Source organism: Narcine bancroftii, chromosome 8 (genome assembly GCF_036971445.1).
Source record: "Narcine bancroftii isolate sNarBan1 chromosome 8, sNarBan1.hap1, whole genome shotgun sequence".
NCBI classification, from domain to species: Eukaryota; Metazoa; Chordata; class Chondrichthyes; order Torpediniformes; family Narcinidae; genus Narcine; species Narcine bancroftii.
This window is the reverse complement of record NC_091476.1, coordinates 151,787,852-151,807,107: the sequence shown is the minus strand read 5'-3', so window position 1 is coordinate 151,807,107 and position 19,256 is coordinate 151,787,852. Positions and strand designations below refer to the sequence as shown.

General features: G+C 41.6%; 1 protein-coding gene across 2 annotated transcripts; it reads right to left on the bottom strand.

The window, feature by feature from the left end:
* Nucleotides 1–1,978: 1,978 nt before the first annotated feature.
* Nucleotides 1,979–15,781, bottom strand: LOC138741379 (regulator of G-protein signaling 20-like). 2 transcript variants are annotated; one of them, XM_069895364.1, is made up of 5 exons: nucleotides 15,466–15,781; nucleotides 11,761–11,882; nucleotides 9,371–9,457; nucleotides 7,138–7,372; nucleotides 1,979–5,436 (listed from the first exon to the last, which is right to left on the bottom strand). In XM_069895364.1, the coding sequence occupies exons 2-5, from the start codon at nucleotides 11,877–11,879 to the stop codon at nucleotides 5,236–5,238; spliced, it is 642 nt and encodes a 213-aa protein (XP_069751465.1). In that variant the 5' UTR covers nucleotides 11,880–11,882; nucleotides 15,466–15,781; the 3' UTR covers nucleotides 1,979–5,235. The 2 variants fall into 2 exon arrangements, with proteins under 2 accessions (XP_069751465.1, XP_069751464.1); XM_069895363.1 differs by lacking the exon at nucleotides 15,466–15,781 and adding an exon at nucleotides 14,531–15,457.
* Between the last annotated feature and the right edge of the window lie 3,475 nt (nucleotides 15,782–19,256).

Sequence of the window (19,256 nt, the reverse complement as noted above, 5' to 3'; positions counted from 1 at the left end):
TCTGTCTGCTGGGGTGCACATCTGAAACAGGTTTAAGGTGAAGTGAATGAACCACAAGCAGGCTATCATCCTCCCTTGAGAAGCCTACAGCAATATTGATTTGCCCAAGATTCATTGCATGACTTCAGAATGATCAGTATAAGATTTTTTTTTAAAGCCACAAAAATAGGTATTTAGTTTAACATGTCATCCATGGAATCACGGTAATATTCCCTCAACATAGCACTGGCTTATTGTCATCTGATTGTAAAAGTACAATCCGACGAAACCTTGGAGCAAAACATACAGTCACACAACCAGACATAACACACGTACAAACAAACAATACATAAGCAGGCAAGATGCTGTGGTGCAGGGTGGAAGGGGTCCTCAATGATTTTGCATATCCTCTTCAGACAACGATCCTGGTAGATCATGTCAATTGTGGGGGGAGACTCCAGTGATCTTCCCTGCCACCCTCTTGAATACTGCAATGATGGTGGCTGTCTTGAACCCTGCAGGAATGATGGACTGTTGCAGTGAGGTGTTGATTAGTCTGTACAGTTCTTCAGTACCCGACCCACTATGTTGTCTGGTCCCACCATCTTGGATAGAGTTCTCCTTGCCTTGTCCATGGCTATGCAGGGGGCCACGAAGCTTTCTTTGGAATCATCGAGTTCTTCTCATCAAACTGTGCATAGAAGATAATCAGTCTGCTGGAAGGGAGGCATCATTATCCTTTAACTCGCAAGGTTGACTTGTGACCTGTTATCGTCTTGACCCCTTGTCATATGTGCCTTGTGTTGTTGGTGTTGCACAGCTGTCTGTGGATCTTCTGTGTTTACCCCCCACTTTGCCTTCCAGATTGCATGGGTGAGTTCAGCCCTGGGTGATCTTAGTGCCATTCTACACTTTGTCCTGAAGGCAGCATCATGAGCTTTGATAAGGGCCTGGCACTCTGCATCTGGGTTTCTGGTTGTAAAGCATTTGATCTTGGTGACATCCTCAATGCATTTGCTGATGTAACAAGTCACTGAGCTCATGTACTCCTCCACATTTACTTGACTGTTGTAGGTGGCTGCCTTCCTGAAACAGCTCCTGACTGTGGTCTCAAAGCAGTCCTTCAGTGCTGCTGTGACCCCCCCCCCCCCCCAGCCATATCCTGATCTCCCTACAAACTGACCTAGTTTGCATTACTGGCAGTCTGTACACCAGGATAAGCAGGGCTGATAGGTGATCTGAGTAAGCAAGTGGGGGTGAGGTGCAGCCTTGTATGCACCAGGGACGTTGGTGTACACCCGATCTCGGTTGTTCTCTAGTGGTGAAGTTCACATCCTGTTCATGTGGCATGTGACCCTCTGAGATTAATGATGGAATGAAAGAAACCTATGAACTTTGAGTCAAAGTTAAGAGAAAATGAGCCATCAAAAACCATCTCATTACTGGTTAACTTTCAAAGTAAGAATACAATCAAAAGCTGTTGTTGAAAGTTGCCCACCATTTGAATGGACTTTTCATGATTTAAAAAAACTTCACCCTATTTTTATGACATACATTTAAATTAAAATGACATGGTGCACTTAGTGTCAGAAATAACCTCATGGCATCAAGAAGGAAAGACCTACTTCAAATCCATCTCAAAAGGCATCCAATCAATCAAGCAGTTTTTATGTCCATCATCGTTTACGATACAGGAACGTAGCTGATCTGCAACCAGTAAACTCTTGTGCACTATGGTAATGACAAAATCTGCTTTATGATGTTGGCTGAGAGATAAACATTGGTCTTGTCAATGGGGAGAAGTCCCCTGCTCTTCTCAAAATAGAAGCATGAGATCTTTTACTTCCTTCCACGTGAGAGAATAGAGAGGTTTTCAGTTTTTCTCTCAGCCTCTAACAGCATAATTACCAGAATGCAATTAGAATTGGGTCAAATTTATGGATTAGATTTATTAAGATTAATATTTGATACCCAAATAAGACCAATTGGAGACCTACAGTTGTTCTCAAATAGATTTAATGATAAAATGATTTAACAGGATGCGCTTGATAAATCAATTATCTAGAAACACCATTTGATAAATTCATTTTTTGGCCAATTCTACGAAACAGTTCACTAAGACAATAAATGTTAACCATTCAGGTACCAGGAGTGTTGTTATTGATTCATATTTTCAGGAATTGCTGCAGTACAATAAAGTCAACAAAAATTAAATGCAGTAAAACCCCTGCTATCCAGCACTCATGGGGTTTCATAGATGCTGGATAAGTAAATTTTCTGGTGGCTTGAGATTGCCTGTTGCATGGATTGGTGAACTAAGAGCAAGGCTCACCAATTTTAATCACATATCTTTTCTGTGATTTTTTTTGCCGGTTGTTTGAATTTTGGATAAGATGGGTTTTACTGTATATTAAAAACTGAAAATGTAAAATTTTAAAAAAAATCAGAGAACAGGACAAAATTCGAAGCATCTTTAAAAGAAGATGAGACAACTTTTATCACTATTTTGTTAATTCCCAATTTGACCTGCCTATTGAGGGAATCCTTTAGATCAAATGGGATTATACGAGTTGAGGAATTTCCGATCTTAAAATATTCCAGGTACTTGTAATCCTTGCAGTTTTGACAATTTCTTGGATGCCATGATGTATAACACAATGCTTGAATTCTTCAGTTTTTTTGTTTTTGCTTCCATTAGAGGATTGTTTTTGGTATCAATATCTTTGGCAAAATCATGCACTTTTTGTTCTTAAGAAGTTGAGCATCATTTTTTTTTGGTTTCCCCAATAAATTGTAATTCTCTTTGCTCTCAGTTGGCCAATCAGGCTTGTTTCCATTTCCAATTCTGTAGCTTAAGAGGTGACTTAAGACGCCTGCATCGGATTGTCAAACTCTATCATAGTTGTGGCGAGTGGTGCTTGATGGAATGGGTTGCTTCAGCAGTTTGCTTGCACCTTCTCTTCCACTTCAGAGACTCGAGATGCTCATTTCTTAATCCACTTTCCCATTTTGAGCAGTCATCGGGTGGGAATGGCCATGGATGAGAGAGGATATCACATTCTGTTTTCAAGAAATCTTAGAGAATGCCCTTGAAGCAGTTCTTCCCTCCATGATGGAGCTCAGAATATCATACGTGACTTTGGCAATCTGTAGTCAGATAGGTGAGAAATATGGCCAATGAGATTAGAGCATTGACACTGATTTGGGAGAGGACATTGACATTGGTTTTTCTATGCCACCAGTTGATTTGGAGGATTATGTGGAGGATTATGTGGAGAATTGGTGATGGTTCTTTGCCAATGCTTTTTGAGCTGTTGTAGGTTGTCCAAATATTCATAACTGTTTAGCCGATCATAATTTGGTTTTACTTCTGTAGTCATGATCTTCAAACAATTTCCAAAATCAGCCACAGTCTGTGCTAGTTCAGTGTGAATGTTTGTCATCAACATCTAGCCTCCCTGAAGAATATCTCAAGAGATATAGAAGGTGATTCATGTTTTGCGAGTTATCATTGTAGATTGGTGAGCATGGTATTTTTGAAGGAGTGGGGAGGGGTTGTACAGATTTGTCTGGAGAAGCCAGGTCAGTAGAGGTTCATTGTCTTTGGATGGTGAATAGAATTCTCTTGTACTGTATTTTCAAATCACTCTTGCACCGATGTAGAAAGAGTAGATAACGTAGGTTCCAGTTCCTAGGAATAAATATCTACATTGACCTGACCTGGAACATGCGCATTGACGTGATGGTCAAGAAGGCACACCGACACCTCTACTTTCTGAGAATACTAAGGGTGTTTGCCATGTCCCCCTTGTCCCTGAACAACTTCTACAGGCACATCGTCAAAAATCTACTTGCTGGATGAGGTACGAGAGCTACTCTGTTCATGATCTGAGGAAGCTGTGAAGATGGTGAATGCAGCTCAGAACATAATGCAAACTCCCCTGCTCTCCACGGACACCATCTATATCTCCTGTTACCAAGGAAAGACAGCCAACATAGTGAAGGACTCATCACACCCCAGACACACACTCTTCTCCCTACTTCCACCAAGAGAAGGCTTAAGAGTATGAAAGCACGTACCAAAAGGCTTAAAGACAGTTCATTCCTGCAGCCTTCAGGCTCCTGAATGAACACCATAACGGTGCTATCATGAGCTTTCTTTTCATTTTTTGCCACTGTATGAATATTATACCAAGGTTGCTCAAATGCTTGCAGAAGAACTCTTCTCGCTCAACTAGATATAACGTGACAATAAACTTAAATGTAAAGCTTGACTTGAGTGAGGAAGGGCAGGTGTACTGTGATTATCACTCGCTATTACTGAAGAGTGAAGGATGGGAGGAGAGACAGAAAAGTAAAGGGCAAAGAAGGGGGAAGGAGGTCCTGAAAGTGCAAGGCTGTGCTGATGTTGTATTTGGACTACAAACTGGGAATAGCCTCTCTCTGGCATCTTGTTACTGGTAGTAAACTCTCTCCTGGATGTGCTAGGGGCTGGGAGTCTGCTCATATATCTAACATGCCACATTCCCATTTGGGGATCTCCAGATAAGGGAACTTTACAGCGGCATCTCTACACTATCAAACTGCAATCAAATTGCCAATGAACACCGACAATACTTGTGCATTCAAAGCCATGCTTTGTGGTGTTTTGTTTTTGGAATTAAGATTTTTCCTTATCCTCTGGGTTATGTCACATGCCCAATATGTGTCCAAAAACTAAAGAAAGCAAGTCAGTAGTCTACACTCAATGCAGTAAAACCCCCAGTATACAACACACATGGAGATTGGTAGATGCCAAATGAGTGATTTTGCCACTTGCTTGAGATTGCATATGGCGTGATTGTTGAACTAACTGCTAAGGGACGCCAATTTTAAATGTTTGTATTTTTTAACCTATTTATTTTGTCGGTTGCGGTTGCTTGAATTCTGAATAATGGGGATTTTACTGTATTCACATTTTGACTGACATATTAACAAAGTACATGCCTGATGTGACATTATATTGCCAATCCAATATTCAAGAAACCAAGGCTGTTTTGTGGTGCTATTTGTTTTACAATTCAATCAATGAAGAAAGTTAGCCCTTTCTATAATACAAGGGTGGCAGTTCTGCTCTGAATGCGCTGACTCCTCTCTGTGTCAGAGACAGCGATACAGATCCCCATGGGAGGCGGAGCGTTTGATTCCTTAAAGTACGTGATTGAGTTCGGGAATTAGCTCTGTTGTTTGGTGTTCCACACATTGTGGAAGTGATTGTCACAGGTCAGAGTCAAGGGCATTGTCTGAGGGGGATAATTCTTTCAGAAGCGATTTGTACACCGGTGAATTCAGAAACCTGGGGTAAGAGTCTCTGTGCATCAGTGCATACACATGCATCTGGGCTTCATCAAAGATGTCTGTTGTTGGGATTGTCATCTTTTGGTTGATTACTTCTCGCACGCTGGCATCGATGCTGATCTATTGGAAAAAAAACAAGTATATTTTAGTTTGGCATTGTTGCCCATTTGAAAGATGTCTGATATCAAAAGACCTATTTCAAAGAATTTTGCCATAATGCATTCATGTTAATGTGGGAATCTTGCTAATGAGAGTATCTTAGTTTTCCTTACATTTTACATTTCCTTTAAAGAGAAAATCTTGTCATAAAATATTTGCTTTGAAGTGGAAATACTGATTTTTCAAACCTGCACATTGACATTGTGAGGCCCCTACCTGTATCCAGAGGTGCACGTTACTTTCTCACAATGGTCGACCAGATGGCCAGAGGCTTTCATAGAAGCATGCACACGGGTTTTACTCAACACTTGGATAGCGCATTTTGGGGTCTCTGAACATCTTATATTGGACAGGGGGGGGCCTAATTTACTTCCAGTCTGTGGACCGCCTTAGCCCATGCCCTGGGGACTCAACTCCACCACACCATGACGTATCACCCACAGGCCATCTGGTTGGTGGAAAGGTTCCTCAGACACCTTAAGGCAGCTTTAATGGCATGGCTTACCAGACCTAACTGAGCCGACAAACACCCTTGGGTCCTGTTAGCCTTCCGCACTGCACCCAAGGAGGACCTCGAGGCATCATCTGCCAAGTTAGTCTATGGCGTACCCCTATAGTTATATTGAGCAAATTTGTGACGGCCCCTGAGGACTTAGGGGAGCTCCCAGCAATCACATTGTCCAGACTACATGAGCACCTAGGCACCCTAAATCCCACTAAACCTAGACTCTACTTCCCAAAGAACTTTAACTGTAAATACATGTTTGTTTGGCTCAGGGCTCACCGGCCACCTCTACAGCGGCCTTACGAGGGGCCATACCATGTCCTCTGAAACAACAGCTCCACCTGTGTTTGGACGTGGGCAGCAGGGAAGAGATTTTCACATTCGACCGGTTGAAACTAGCCTACTTGGATTTTGACCAGCCCATCACTCACCCGACCCCACAGTGCAGGGGTCGGCCTCCTAAAAACAGTGCCCCGATTGCTGGTTCTTGGAGGGGTCGTGTAGCGGCCCGTGCCTCAGGCCGACCAGGAAATGAAATGACCGTCAAATGTGGTGACTGGCAAAGCATCATGCGGGCTGAAACGCCAATTTCCATAAGTCGCCGGCAGAGTGGTGAAACTGGCCAATCACCATCGGTAGATCACGGGGACCCAATCAGGGCCCGGGCATCTGAGGTAACCAATCGACAGCTGGCCTGCTTCAGCCACACCCCTGGTGGTGACACAGCCAAACTGACTATAAAAGACAGAGCTGCCACTGGATAAACTCAGTGTCGAACACACTCTACTGCTGTGTGTCTCTTTCCTTAGGGCTTTAACCAAGAGCTATAACCTAGCTGTAGCCGTAGTGAGTTCACTACACTCTCATACTTTTAACTCCAATAGACATAAATCTGAAATTTAGAAGGGTACTTGATTGAAATGTATAAAACCCTTTTATATTAATGCTCAATTAAACGGTATATCTGGACATTATTGTTTGAGGAAAATTTATAGATACAAATTAGATGCAACGTTTCCCACATTATAATAGCATCAAAAGCACTAGAACTCTGTAGAAAATGTTAAGGTTGTTCAACCCACTAACTTACAAATTCTTTCCTTGTCTACCTTCCTTATTTTGTGACCATTTAGCCAGGAGCTGTCAGCTTTACTCACCTCCTTGGGAGACAGTACTGAGATATAATCAAAATATATTGATGTAGCCTTCTCCATAATTATGGCTTTGTGCTCCTCTTGCTTGAATTCCTCACAGGCAAGCCAGAAAAGAATGTTTTCATCACTGTGTTCACTCTGCAAGAATTCCAATAAAATTTTCCTTCCATTTGGATCCTTCAGGAGCTGTTCGAAGGACTGGGACCAGCAGGTGACCTCTTCCAGACTTAAACTCATTCTGTGAATTAAGAGGGGAGAATGCAGCCATCATAAGCTTGATGTGCAATAGAGAAAATGAAGGAAACAGTGTGAATAAAGATAAACTGGAGGGACTTAATGGGTCAGGCAGCATCCATGGATACAAATAGTCAATGTTTCAGGTTGGGATCCTTTGTTGAGACTTGATAAAGGATCCCAATCCAAAATGTTGACTGATCCTTTTGCTCCATGGATGCTGCTTGACCGTTTGAGTCCCTCCATCTTCTCTTTGTTCATTCGAGATTCTAGCATCAACAGTTTTTCTGTTTCCTGTGTAATGGAAGCTTTGTTTGGGTAGACCAATGGTAAGAAGGCACACAGAAAAAAGTAGCAGGTGTGGTAACAAAGACAGAAAAGGGTGGAAATATTGAGCAGGTCAGGAAGCTTCTGAGAGGAACTATGGTTTAGATTTTTTTTTTAACAGTGTGACAACTTTTCACCAAAGCCTTGTGAAATGCTAACCCTATCCCCACTCACTGTACATCCAACCTTCTCCTTGCAATTGCTGTAAGAAGGGGGAAAAAATGAAGGAACTTTAAAGACCTTGACCAAGTAAAAGGGTGATGATTATGGAGTAAATTACATGGGAGAGGTTTTGAGACAGAGAATAGAGTTAATTGGATGAGGTTTGAACAAAAGGATAGAATCAAAGTTATAAAAAGGATTTTTGTTCCAAAAAAATACATTGGTAAAAAGCTTTTTTCAAGGGTCAATGATTGAGCCATGGGGGGAACATTCTGGATTAATCGTTGAGTTTGGATAAGCTGTGAAAAAAATTCTGGGTCATGGGATGACCCACCAAAAAGGGAGTGGATGGAACTCAAAACAGCATCTTCAATGGAAATGGATAAATGTTTGAAGATTGAAAATTTTTTTAAAAATCAAAAGAAACTTCGAGCACAGACACCACAGGGCTGGCATGCATTTCCAAGAAAACCTCCAAGAAGCTTCGCTCTATGATCTTTGTCTTCTAAAGAGTTGTACAAATGTTGTTCATTGTATGTTGCAACATTTGGCAATAGTTTCTCCGAGATACATCCCTAATATTGTATTGAGCTCCAGAGCAATTTTTGTGATGAAATGGCTTTTATTTTTAGCATGGAAACCTGCTGTTACCATTGCCAGGGGATCCAAAGCCGTCGATCACAAGTACATATAAGGCAGTCACTGACATATAGAAACAGAGTATGAGGAACTCAGAATGACAGGAAATAATTGAAATGAGTATCATTGTTGTATTTAAGAGGAAGCCAAGTAAACACAGATTGAAAATGGAATGGAAAGAGGGGCTCAGGGGTTGATTTGAATTTTGATGAGAGAAATATTGTGTGGACAAATTCCTACCATTGAATGGTTGGGCTGAATGACCTATACCTGGCATTCTTAATAATTTCTCTTTTGTTTGCCTGGCATTAATGCTGAATTTGGATCCATCTTGTAACCTATTTGTCAACAAAATGAACTATTTAAATACCATCAGATTTTATCTAATGGAAAATGCCCAAGATTGGAAGTTGTGTTTACAAGTCCTGTCATTTATACTGACATATGTTGGCTTGCATTTTACGCAATTTGCCTCACGGTCATTACAGATTTAAATGAACTGTAGGATTAACCTGGGTCCCAGAGCAATCTTAATCTGCCAATAACCAACACCTTTATCTGGCGCAAATATGCCTGAACTGTTCCCAGCATGCTCAGAGAATGACTTGCATTCTTCCTTAAGTATCACTGTAGGATCTTTCCCATTCTTTTGCAGAGTTTAAGTTTAGTTTTTTCCTGTAGACAACAAAACCTAGCATCTTGAACACTGAAGTCTGGGGGTGGGCAGATGTCCTGAATAATTTGATTTAAGGGTAATAAAGCAGAACCAACTGAGCCAATCTTACATTCAATAAACTCAACATCAATTTTTCAAAGGAGCTAAAATTGCACTTAAATTGTGAAGAATTGTAAGTCTTTAGAGTGATTTGCTCACCTTTCTTCTTGTTTCTGATTTTCCTGCTTCAAAGGGATGGAAGCTTTTTGACTGCAATCGTCTTTTTCTTCGTTCCTGACAGTTAGGCTAGAAGGAAATGAAGGATTATTTTACTGAAGTTTTCTCAACTTTGATAGGTATTTCTCCCACCCATCCTCTACCTGATTCAACAGGTAAAAATTCTTAGAATTTTACACAATTGTGGTATCAGACAGAAACTGATACCTAATTTATGTATTGTTGTCTCTTGAATTGATCTTATGCTCCCGCCTGCCAGTTAAGGAGATAATAGTTCATACAAAGCTTGGTCAAATGTATAATCTTTAAAGGGTGCCTTAAAGTAGCTTCTGGTCAGGTGGGGGAGAGGGGGAAATGTGGAATCTTTAAAGGGTGTCTTAACGTGTCTTCAGGTCGGGTGGGGAAGAGGGGGAAATGTGGAATCTTTAAAGGGTATCTTAAAGTAGCTTCTGGTCATGTGGGGGAGAGGGGGAAATGTGGAATCTTTAAAGGGTACCTTAAAGTAGCTTCTGGTCAGGTGGGGGAGAGGGGGAAATGTGCAATCTTTAAAGGGTGCCTTAAAGTAGCTTCTGGTCAGGTGGGGGAGAGGGGGAAATGTGGAATCTTTAAAGGGTACCTTAAAATGGCTTCAGGTCGGGTGGAGGAGAGGGGGAGCAAGAATGCATGTGGTGTAGCAGAATCCAGAATTTAGATCCCTGGAATTGAAATCCTAGATGCTGAAGGTACAATCTAGGGATAAACAAGGGATGGTAGTATTGGAAGGATTTGATCCATATTGTTTCCTTTTGGTGTAAATTATGAAAAGGATGTTTAGCATACTCCTACTTGTGAGCTCATTAAAAGGTATGGTGGCAGTGCATTTCTTTCTGAACAAATTACTTGCTCTCCTAAGTGTACTTCTCTGTGTTCTCCTATCCCCATGATATACCCAGGTCAATATTTGCCCTTGCATATTATTCCTTTTTGTATCTTCTAAAGTGTAAATTGTCAATTAGATCCATAATGATCTAAGCAGGAAAAAAAAGACATTATTGGTATTCAGGATATGCTCTCAGTCAGCAGGCAGGGATCTTATTTTAAAGGAAGCATCCTCTGACATGTTAACATTTTCCAGTTCTATTTTATAATTTAATTTTATTGATACAGTAAGGTAGAAGGCCCTTCCCGCCCATGAAACCCGTGCCAGCCACTACACCAATTAATCTACCAGTCTTGGGACACTGGAATTTGTCTCTAACCTGTAAAATTCTGACTCAGAGACAGAAGTGCAGAAAAAAGAGCTCAGCTAATACCTCATCCATCCACAACATTCTCCTGCTTGAATATGGCTAAATAGCACGATGGGACTACTGGAGGTGGGTTGGGGGTGGGGTTTGGGAATCTTCGCTTATTCCTTGGCTCCTTCCTATCACAATCAATGACTTGGCAGTCAGGGACCACAACATAGAAGGGAAATTAACCCCAAGACCTTCCGTGGTTTAACGGTTTTCCATTTTGAACAAATGAAGAAGCTCTTGTATAAAAAGCAAAAGTATACCAAGGAATGACAGAAATGCAGGAAGAAATGGAAATAGAAAGGGCACACAGAGCATTAGCTCCAAAACCACAGGCATATCAAAATTCAAGATCCATCTTAGTAAAACTTTTGAGATACACGACAACCAGCGCACCGGTGGCATCATGAAGAGAGCCTCTGCTTCCTCAGGAGTTTGCGGAGGAGCTAGTGGAGTTGTTCAAGTGAACCGGTATGGACTTGAAGGGCCGACATGGCCTGTTTCCGTGCTGTAAACGGTTATATGGTTATATGGCACCTTTCACAACCTCAAAGCTGCTCTCCGTGAATAACAAACAATAAAATGCATCTGTCAGCTGTAAAAACACAAAGCTAGGTAAATTTCATCAAGCCCGAAATGCTGGTTATGTATCTTTATCTTTGCTATATAAAGTACATTGTTTGACCTGCTGAGCTTCCCCAGCTTTGTGGTTTTACTTCAGTCAGGGAGTCTGCAGACTTTTGTGCTTTACTTCTGTCAGCTGTCAAATGGGAAACATTGGAGTCAATTTAGGCACACAAAGAAACAAGCTTTCAAAAGCTGTGATTGAAATAAATAATCAATTCAGACGTTGGTTAAGGAATAAATAGTGTTCATAGAACTGAGAAGAACTTCCCTGCTCTTCCTCTAATCTTTTGTGCCTGCTCGAGAGGGGAAATGGTGCTCTGGTAAACCACTCATTGGAACGATGTCACCTCTGGCACTTCAGCCCAGAGTTTGTGCTCAGATGCTGAAGAGTTTATGGTGCCATTCCTGAGCCATGTGTGCACCTGCTGAATTTTGACACAACATAACGCTGAAGTACTTTCTATGGCCTACCAGGAGCAGCACCAACAAAAACAGCAGGTTTTGGGGTGTCTTGTGCACCGGGAGGAAGACGGCGATCCACTGTCTGTCTGCGACATCTGTCTTCTCAGCTGGATTTGTTCAGAATCCATAGCCTGGAAGGGGGTAAGGCAATAAAAGTCTGTTACCTCATCGAGAAAGTTCATGGTACATTTGTCATAGCAACTCATTCTTTTTCCAACTTAATGAAGACATCCGATTAATGCAGTCTATCGACATTTACTGCTCCTCAGTGAATTTGCTTCTGCTCTCTTTCTTTTCCATTCTGCCCTTCAGTGAAACAGCTGGCTCTCCCTCGTGTGCTGCCCAGTAGAGTCTGAGGATTGGACCTAACATAAGCCATTGAAAGAAGGAGGGGTTGAGTTTTCAGACTTGAGATTTATTGTCGCAGTACGTACATGACATCACATGCAACCTTGAAATACACATGAAGAAAATAAATAAATGTAAACATCTATGTAATAAAGAGAGGAGAATTTTAAAAAAAACATTAAAGTTCAAAAGTAAGTCCTTAATTAAGTCCCTGATTGAGTTTGTTGTGAGAAGTCTGATGGTGGAAGGGTAGCAGCAGTTCCTAAACCTAATGGTACAAGTCTTGTGGCACCTATAATTCTTTCTTGATGATAGCAGCGAGAACAGAGCGTGTGCTGGGTGGTGTGCATCCTTGATGATTGCTGCTGCTCTCTGATGGCAACGTTCCCCATAGATGTTCTCAATGGTGGAAGAGGGTTTGCCTGTGATGTCCTGGACTGTGTCCACTAGATTTTGCAGGGCTTTATGCTTGGGGGGGGGGGAGAATTGGTGTCCCCATACCAGACCGTGGTGCAGCCGGTCAGCATACTTCCCTTTACACATTTAGAAATTTTCCAGGGTTTCCAATGTCTACTTTTCCCTTCCTGAAGTCAACAATCAGCTCCTTGGTTTTGGTGACATTGAGTCCAAGGTCATTACTGATGCAGCATTTGGCCAAGTTTTCAATTTTGAGGTAGGGAAGAGTAATGCCTGGCCTTTCTGGCTGGCATTTCTCCACCCCCCCCCCCTGCCCATTTGCAGTAGAAATTAACGATGACTAGAAACACTTTGAGCCTCAGTGTCTGGCAAGGCCGAGCATTTATCGTCCGAATCATCACCAAACAGTATATTCCTCTTCATTGAATTTGAATTGAATTGTTTCTCGTCACATGCTCTGTGATACAGTGAAAAGCTTTATTTTGCACATCACCCAGGGAAGGCAACTCACTTAAGTACAGCAGGGAGCGAGATGTAATAGTGTAGAATAATGGAAATGCATGAAAATAGAGGGTCTGTCAAGCAACTTGCAAAACATATTGCTATGTTCAGGCTCCATCTTGCCTTCACAGAGAGAGAGCAAGAATGAGGGACTGCTGTAATACAATTTCACTTGAAAGGTTGAATTTCAATTCAAGAGTCGGCTCAATGTCCCAACTACAGTTTAGCATCACAACAAATCTGGGCTTGCATCAAGATGACATGACATAAATAACTCGATTTGTCTTCTATGTAATGTATTGCAATAAGTCCCTTACAAATGTGGTCAACTGGTTGAGGGACAATTTTCGCTGGTATGAAAGCTGCTAAACAGGACGTGGAATTAAAACAAAGAAAACAGGGTGAAGATGGGGGAGCCTTTAGTTCCAGCCAGCATTACTCCCTTGAATGCATTCTGTAAAATAGTAGACATCATGGGATTACAGTAAATATTCGTGTATAATGTGACTTGTGTATAATGCGACCCCCCCATTTTTGAGGGGAAAAGGGGAAAATATTTTACCCCCGTGTATAATATGACCCACCCTCCCCTCACCCGCCTGTGTCGCGCTGCCCTCTCTCCGGCCACTCACCCACACGCCCGAGTTGCGCAGCCATCTCTCATGACCCCCCTCCCTTCACCCGCCTGAGTTGCGCTGGCGTCTCTCACGACCCCCCTCCCCTCACCCGTCAAATTTGCGATGTCGTCTCTCATGGACCCCCCTCCTCTTGGCCGCCTGAGTCATGCTGCCGCTCTCCTGGCCGTCCGAGTTGTGCTGCCACTCGCCTGCTTGCCTGCCCGGCCGCCCAAGCTGCGGTGCCTCTCTCCTGCTCACCCTCCCGAGCCGTGCTGCTGCTGGCCTGCCCAGCTACCCGAATCGCGCTGCCATCTACTGCGCCCACTCACCTGCAGAAATTTTTTAAAAATTGTACTCTTAAGTATAATGCGACCCCCTCCCCCCTATTTTTGAGGGGAAAAGGGGGGAATTTTTTTCCACATTATTCTCAAATATTTATGGTAGTGGGTTTTGGTGAAGAGGTTCAAAAGAGCAGAAGAAATGTATTTAATGGTAACTTTCAATAGAGAATTCAATAAATACTGGAGAATGAATTAACTTTGGAACTTCTAGGAAAGCAAAAGGTGTGGGACTAAAGGTCTGCTCCTTTGCAGATCCAATACAGGAACAAAGGGCCAAAATGCCTCCTCCACTGTTGAGCTCAATGAATTATTGGGAAAACAGATGCAATATAGTTTTTAAAATGAACTCTCAGCATGTGAGATGGTGTCTATTGCCCATCCCTTGTGATCCGGTGATAATTAGCTACTGTCTTGAACTGCTGCAGTCCCTCAGCGCTGTTCCAGGATCTTGACAGCAACAACGAAAAAATCCCATTTAACGTGCAAGCCAGAATGATGGGTGATTCAGAGGTGAACCTAAAGAGTGTGCTGTACCCATGCTCTGGTTACCGTTACCTGTAAGATGGTGGATGTCGTGGGTTTAGGAGATGCTGCTAAGTCTGCAGAATGACTATACCTCAGCACTAAGAATATCGTCACTGCAGATCTGTGATCTCCTTGACTAAACAAGAAATGAAAATTTTCAATAGATGAAACACTGGAAGCTGCAGCGCCAGTTTGTGCGACTAATGCATTGCCAATAACATCATGCCTTGGTTCCTCTGTTGCAATCATGCATTCAGCTATCTAGATTGTACATCCTGCTAATTTCCTCCCAAAGCACATTTGTGTAGCACATTTAAATGCTGTAAAACATCCTAAAGTGGAGCTTCAGACAAACTTTAATTGTGAATAACAAACATATATTGAAAGTTGGATGTCTGAAATAAAAACTCCAAATTCTACTTAAGCAGTATGTATGGAATGAGAAACAGAGTTAATGTGCTTTCTTTTTCAGCCTGAAACATTAACTCTATTTGCTTTTCATAGATGCACAACAATTTAAATTTAGACATACAGCAAGATAACAGGCCCTTTCGGCCCATGCCACCCAATTACACCCAATTGACTTAAAGTCCCAGTACGTTTTGAAGGGTGGAAGCTCCAGGAGGAAACCCACACAGGCACGGGAGAACGTACAAGCAAATTACGGATGGTGCCGGGTTAAACCCTGGTCATTAGCGCTGTAACAGCGTAGCGGTAACCGCTACACTAAACATCCTGCCTTTTTTCTTTATATTTTAAAAGGCTAATAGAACAGATGGTACAAATCTTTGTCAAACATTAGAAATGCATTTTAGGGAGAATGAATAAGGAATAGAGAGGTTTAGGGAGGGAATACCTGAACCTTGGGATTAGACAACTGAAAGCATGACATTCAGTGACATGCAGGAAACCTGAAAGAACACAGAGACCTTGAAGGCTGTGGGCTAGATAGGAAAATACTCAACTTCAAAAGGCAGCGACGTCTGTTTTCCAGATCTGGCTCAACTCTGAGTAACAATAAGGCTGTGGCACTGACACCCTAGACAACGTGGTCTGGTAATTAGCACCGGATATCCAGCAAGAGAAAAGTTTCTGCACAAGATCAAGCTGAAACACTTCAGAAACACTTCAAATCCATGTTGACATCCAAGATAATCCAGATTGACAAACACAAATTTTCATCTACATTAAGTCTTCAACCGAATCTCTAGAATGTAAAGCAACTTAAAAGTCTTGCTGTTTCTTCTTGGACACAGCCTAATGTTTTGTGGAACTGATTGTTGCAAGTTCAATACCATTTCCTTAACAGGAAATGTTATCAGTGTAATGTAGTACTGCAGGATATTGCACAGGTCACATATATACTCTATTGCAAAATATATAACCATAGAATGCTACAGCACAGAAAACAAGTCCTTCTAGTCTGTGCCAAAATATTATTCCACTAGTCCCATTGACCTGTACCTAGTCCATAACACTTCAGACCTCACCCATCCATGTATCTATCCAATTTATTCTTAATAATGAGTCCGCATTTACCACATCAGATGGCAGCTCATTCCACACCCCCACCACTCTCTGAGTGAAGATGTTCCCCTAAACCTTTTCCCTTTAACTCTAAAGCCATTTCCTCTCATATTTATCTCTCCTAATCTTAGTGGAAAGAGCCTACTCACATTTAATCTGTCTATACCCCTCATAATTTTGTAAGTCGCCATCAAATCTCTCCTCATTCTTCTACGGTCCAAGGAATAAAGTCCTGACCTATTTAATAGAACAGAGGGTACAAATCTTTGTAACTTACTCCTAAAGACCAGGCAGCATCCTAGTAAATTTTTTTCTGCTCTCTTTCAAACTTACTGATATCCTTCCTGTAGTTGGGTGACCAGAACTGCACATAATGCTCCAAATTTGGCCTCACCAATGTCTCATACAGCCTCACCATAACATCCCAACTCCTATACTCAATACTTTGATTTACAAAGGCCAAGATGCAACAAGCTTTCTTCACAACTCTGTCTACCTATAATGCCACTTTCAGGGAATTATGTGTCTGTATTCCTAGATCCCTTTGCTCCTCTGCACTCCTCAGTGCCCTACCATTTACTGTATATGTCCTACCTTGGTTTGTCCTTCCAAAATGCAACACCTCACACTTGTTTGCATTAAATTCCATCTGCCATTTTCTGGCCAATTTTTCCTGTTGGTCCAGATCCATCTGCAAGCTTTGAAAGTCTTCCTCACTGTCCACAACACCTCCAATCTTAGTGTCATCAACAAACTTGCTGATCCAATTTACCACATTATCATCTAGATCATTGATGTAGAAAACAAACAATAATGATCCCTGAGGCACACCACTAGTCACAGGCCTCCAGTCTGAGAATCAATCATCGACTACCACTCTCTGTCTTCTCTCATTAAGCCAATTCCGAATCCATTTTCCAACCTTTCCATGGATACCTAGTATCTGAACCTTCTGAACTAACCTCTCATCTTAAAGGTCTTACTAAAGTCCATTTAGACAACATCCACAGTCTTTCCTTCTACTTTCTTGGAAACCTCCTTGAAAAACTCTATAAGATTCATTAAACACGCACAGAGCCATACTGACTATCCTTAATCAAAATACTTGTTTATCCGATTTCTCAGGACACCCTCCAATAATTTACGACTGACATCAGGCTCACTGGCCTGTTATTTCCTGGTTTGCTTTTGGAGCTTTTTTTTTAAACAATGGAACATGAGCTACCCTCCAATCCTCCGGCACCTCACCCGTGGCTAAGAACATTTTAAATATTTCTGCTAGGGCCCCTGCAATTTCTACACTAGGTTCCCTCAAGGTCCAAGGAAATATCATGCCAGGCCTGAGGGATTTATCTAACTTTAAGTCAGCAAAAAGCTCCTACTCTTTAATCTCTATATGTTCCATGACACTACTGATTGTTGCCCTTCTTCTTTATACACTACACTAGTTTCCTGAGTAAATACTGATGCAAAAAAAAACTTTAAGATTCCCCCCAACCCCTCTTTTTGTGATGTACAATATGCAATTACTTTCCCATGATCTTCATTTTCTCTGGACACATGACCATGACTAATTTCTGTCAAGCTTCAAATGCTTGTTTAAAATTGGCAACTCATTCTTCTGACTTCATGAAAATTCAACCAAATTTCAAAGAGCTTCAGCTTAATTCACACAAATTTAACTAGATCTATTGTTGAGCTATTTGTTGTGCTAATTGGGACAGATAAGCTTTGTCAATGGGGTAGATTTTAAGGATTGCCTTAAACCAGTGGTTCTCAATCTTTTTCTTTCCACTCCCATACCACTTTAAGTATTCCCTATGCCATCAGCGCTCTATGATTAGGAAGGGATTATATGTGAGTGGGAAGGGAAGGTTGAGAGCCAATTGTTACTAAATATTTTGCTTGAGAAAAATTGTCTTTGGCCCATTTCCCTTGGAATTATGAAACCGTGCACATAACGAGTCAATTAAGTACGATTAAACTTTTTCTTTCCACCCACGTACCACCTTAAGCCATACCTCATTAATCACAGAGCACCTATGGCATAGGGAATACTTATGTGGTATGTAAGTGGAAAGAAAAAAGTGGAGAACCACTGCCTTAAAGAAAGAGACAATGAGTTGGACAGACTAAAGAAATAATTCAGGTCATGGTGCTTAAACAGTGGAAGGAATTGTGCATCAATTAAAGTGAAAAATTGACCAAAGGCGAGAATTGCAGAGATAAGCTGTCATCACTCTTTTATTAATAAAGAAAGAATATTTACTCTTCTCTATTCCTCCTTTTATTCTATATCCAATTTTTTCCCCATTCCTCCATGTACTGCCTGTTTACTACTTACTGTATATATCTGTAGAATTCTCTTGCCTCATCTTCTTTTGTACCCTCTTGTAACCTCTCATTTTAATTTTCTCTTCCTCTGTAATACAGGTAGAACCCTACTTACGATGGAGTTCGTTTCCGCGATTCGCATCACAAGGTGAAATTATCATAAGTTGGGGTCTAACTGTACAGGTAGCTTCCTGAGCTGCTCCTGCCAGGAAGCCAACCCGGCAACAGCGGGGACATCAGCCTCACGCCAGTAGAGGGGACGCCAGCCTCCTGGCTAATGAATGATACACACTCCTGGTGTTTCTTCCACTCTTGATACCATGTGATGTTTCTTTTAAGTGTGACGGATCATATCATATTGTATATAGGTATATAATTTTGAAGGAGATAGATTGTGGGGGGGAGGTAGTGTAGGTCACAAACAAACACTTCACAAAACAGATGTCATTTAAAATGCAAGAGCTTTGCTGTAAGAGAGTCATGCAGGCATTAAGAACTTTTGCAAAGACAATAAAACAAGGAAGCTGCTTTGCTAAAGAATTTCAAAAGCAAGACTTTCTTTAAGAGAGAGAGAGAACTGGTTAACTGGTTTCTGTAGTCATGACAAGCTCGCAGCTTGTTGAAACCCCATTTTGAAGATGGGTTGTGAGTTCTGAGTTCAGTCTGTTGAAAACTTTTGTGGTCCATACAAGAGGAAATGGTTGGCTAGAATGTTTCACCTGAAATAAGGGGAACAAAAGGAACTCTTTGGTGACCTGCAGAAGAAGAGGTTATAACGTCCCTGATGGGGCATTTCTTCCACAAGACACTGAAGTGACTGATGGAAGTAAATCAGTTTGTGTGTGTGTCCAACGAGCAACGGATCTCTCTCTGAAACTAACAAGAACCTTCCTGA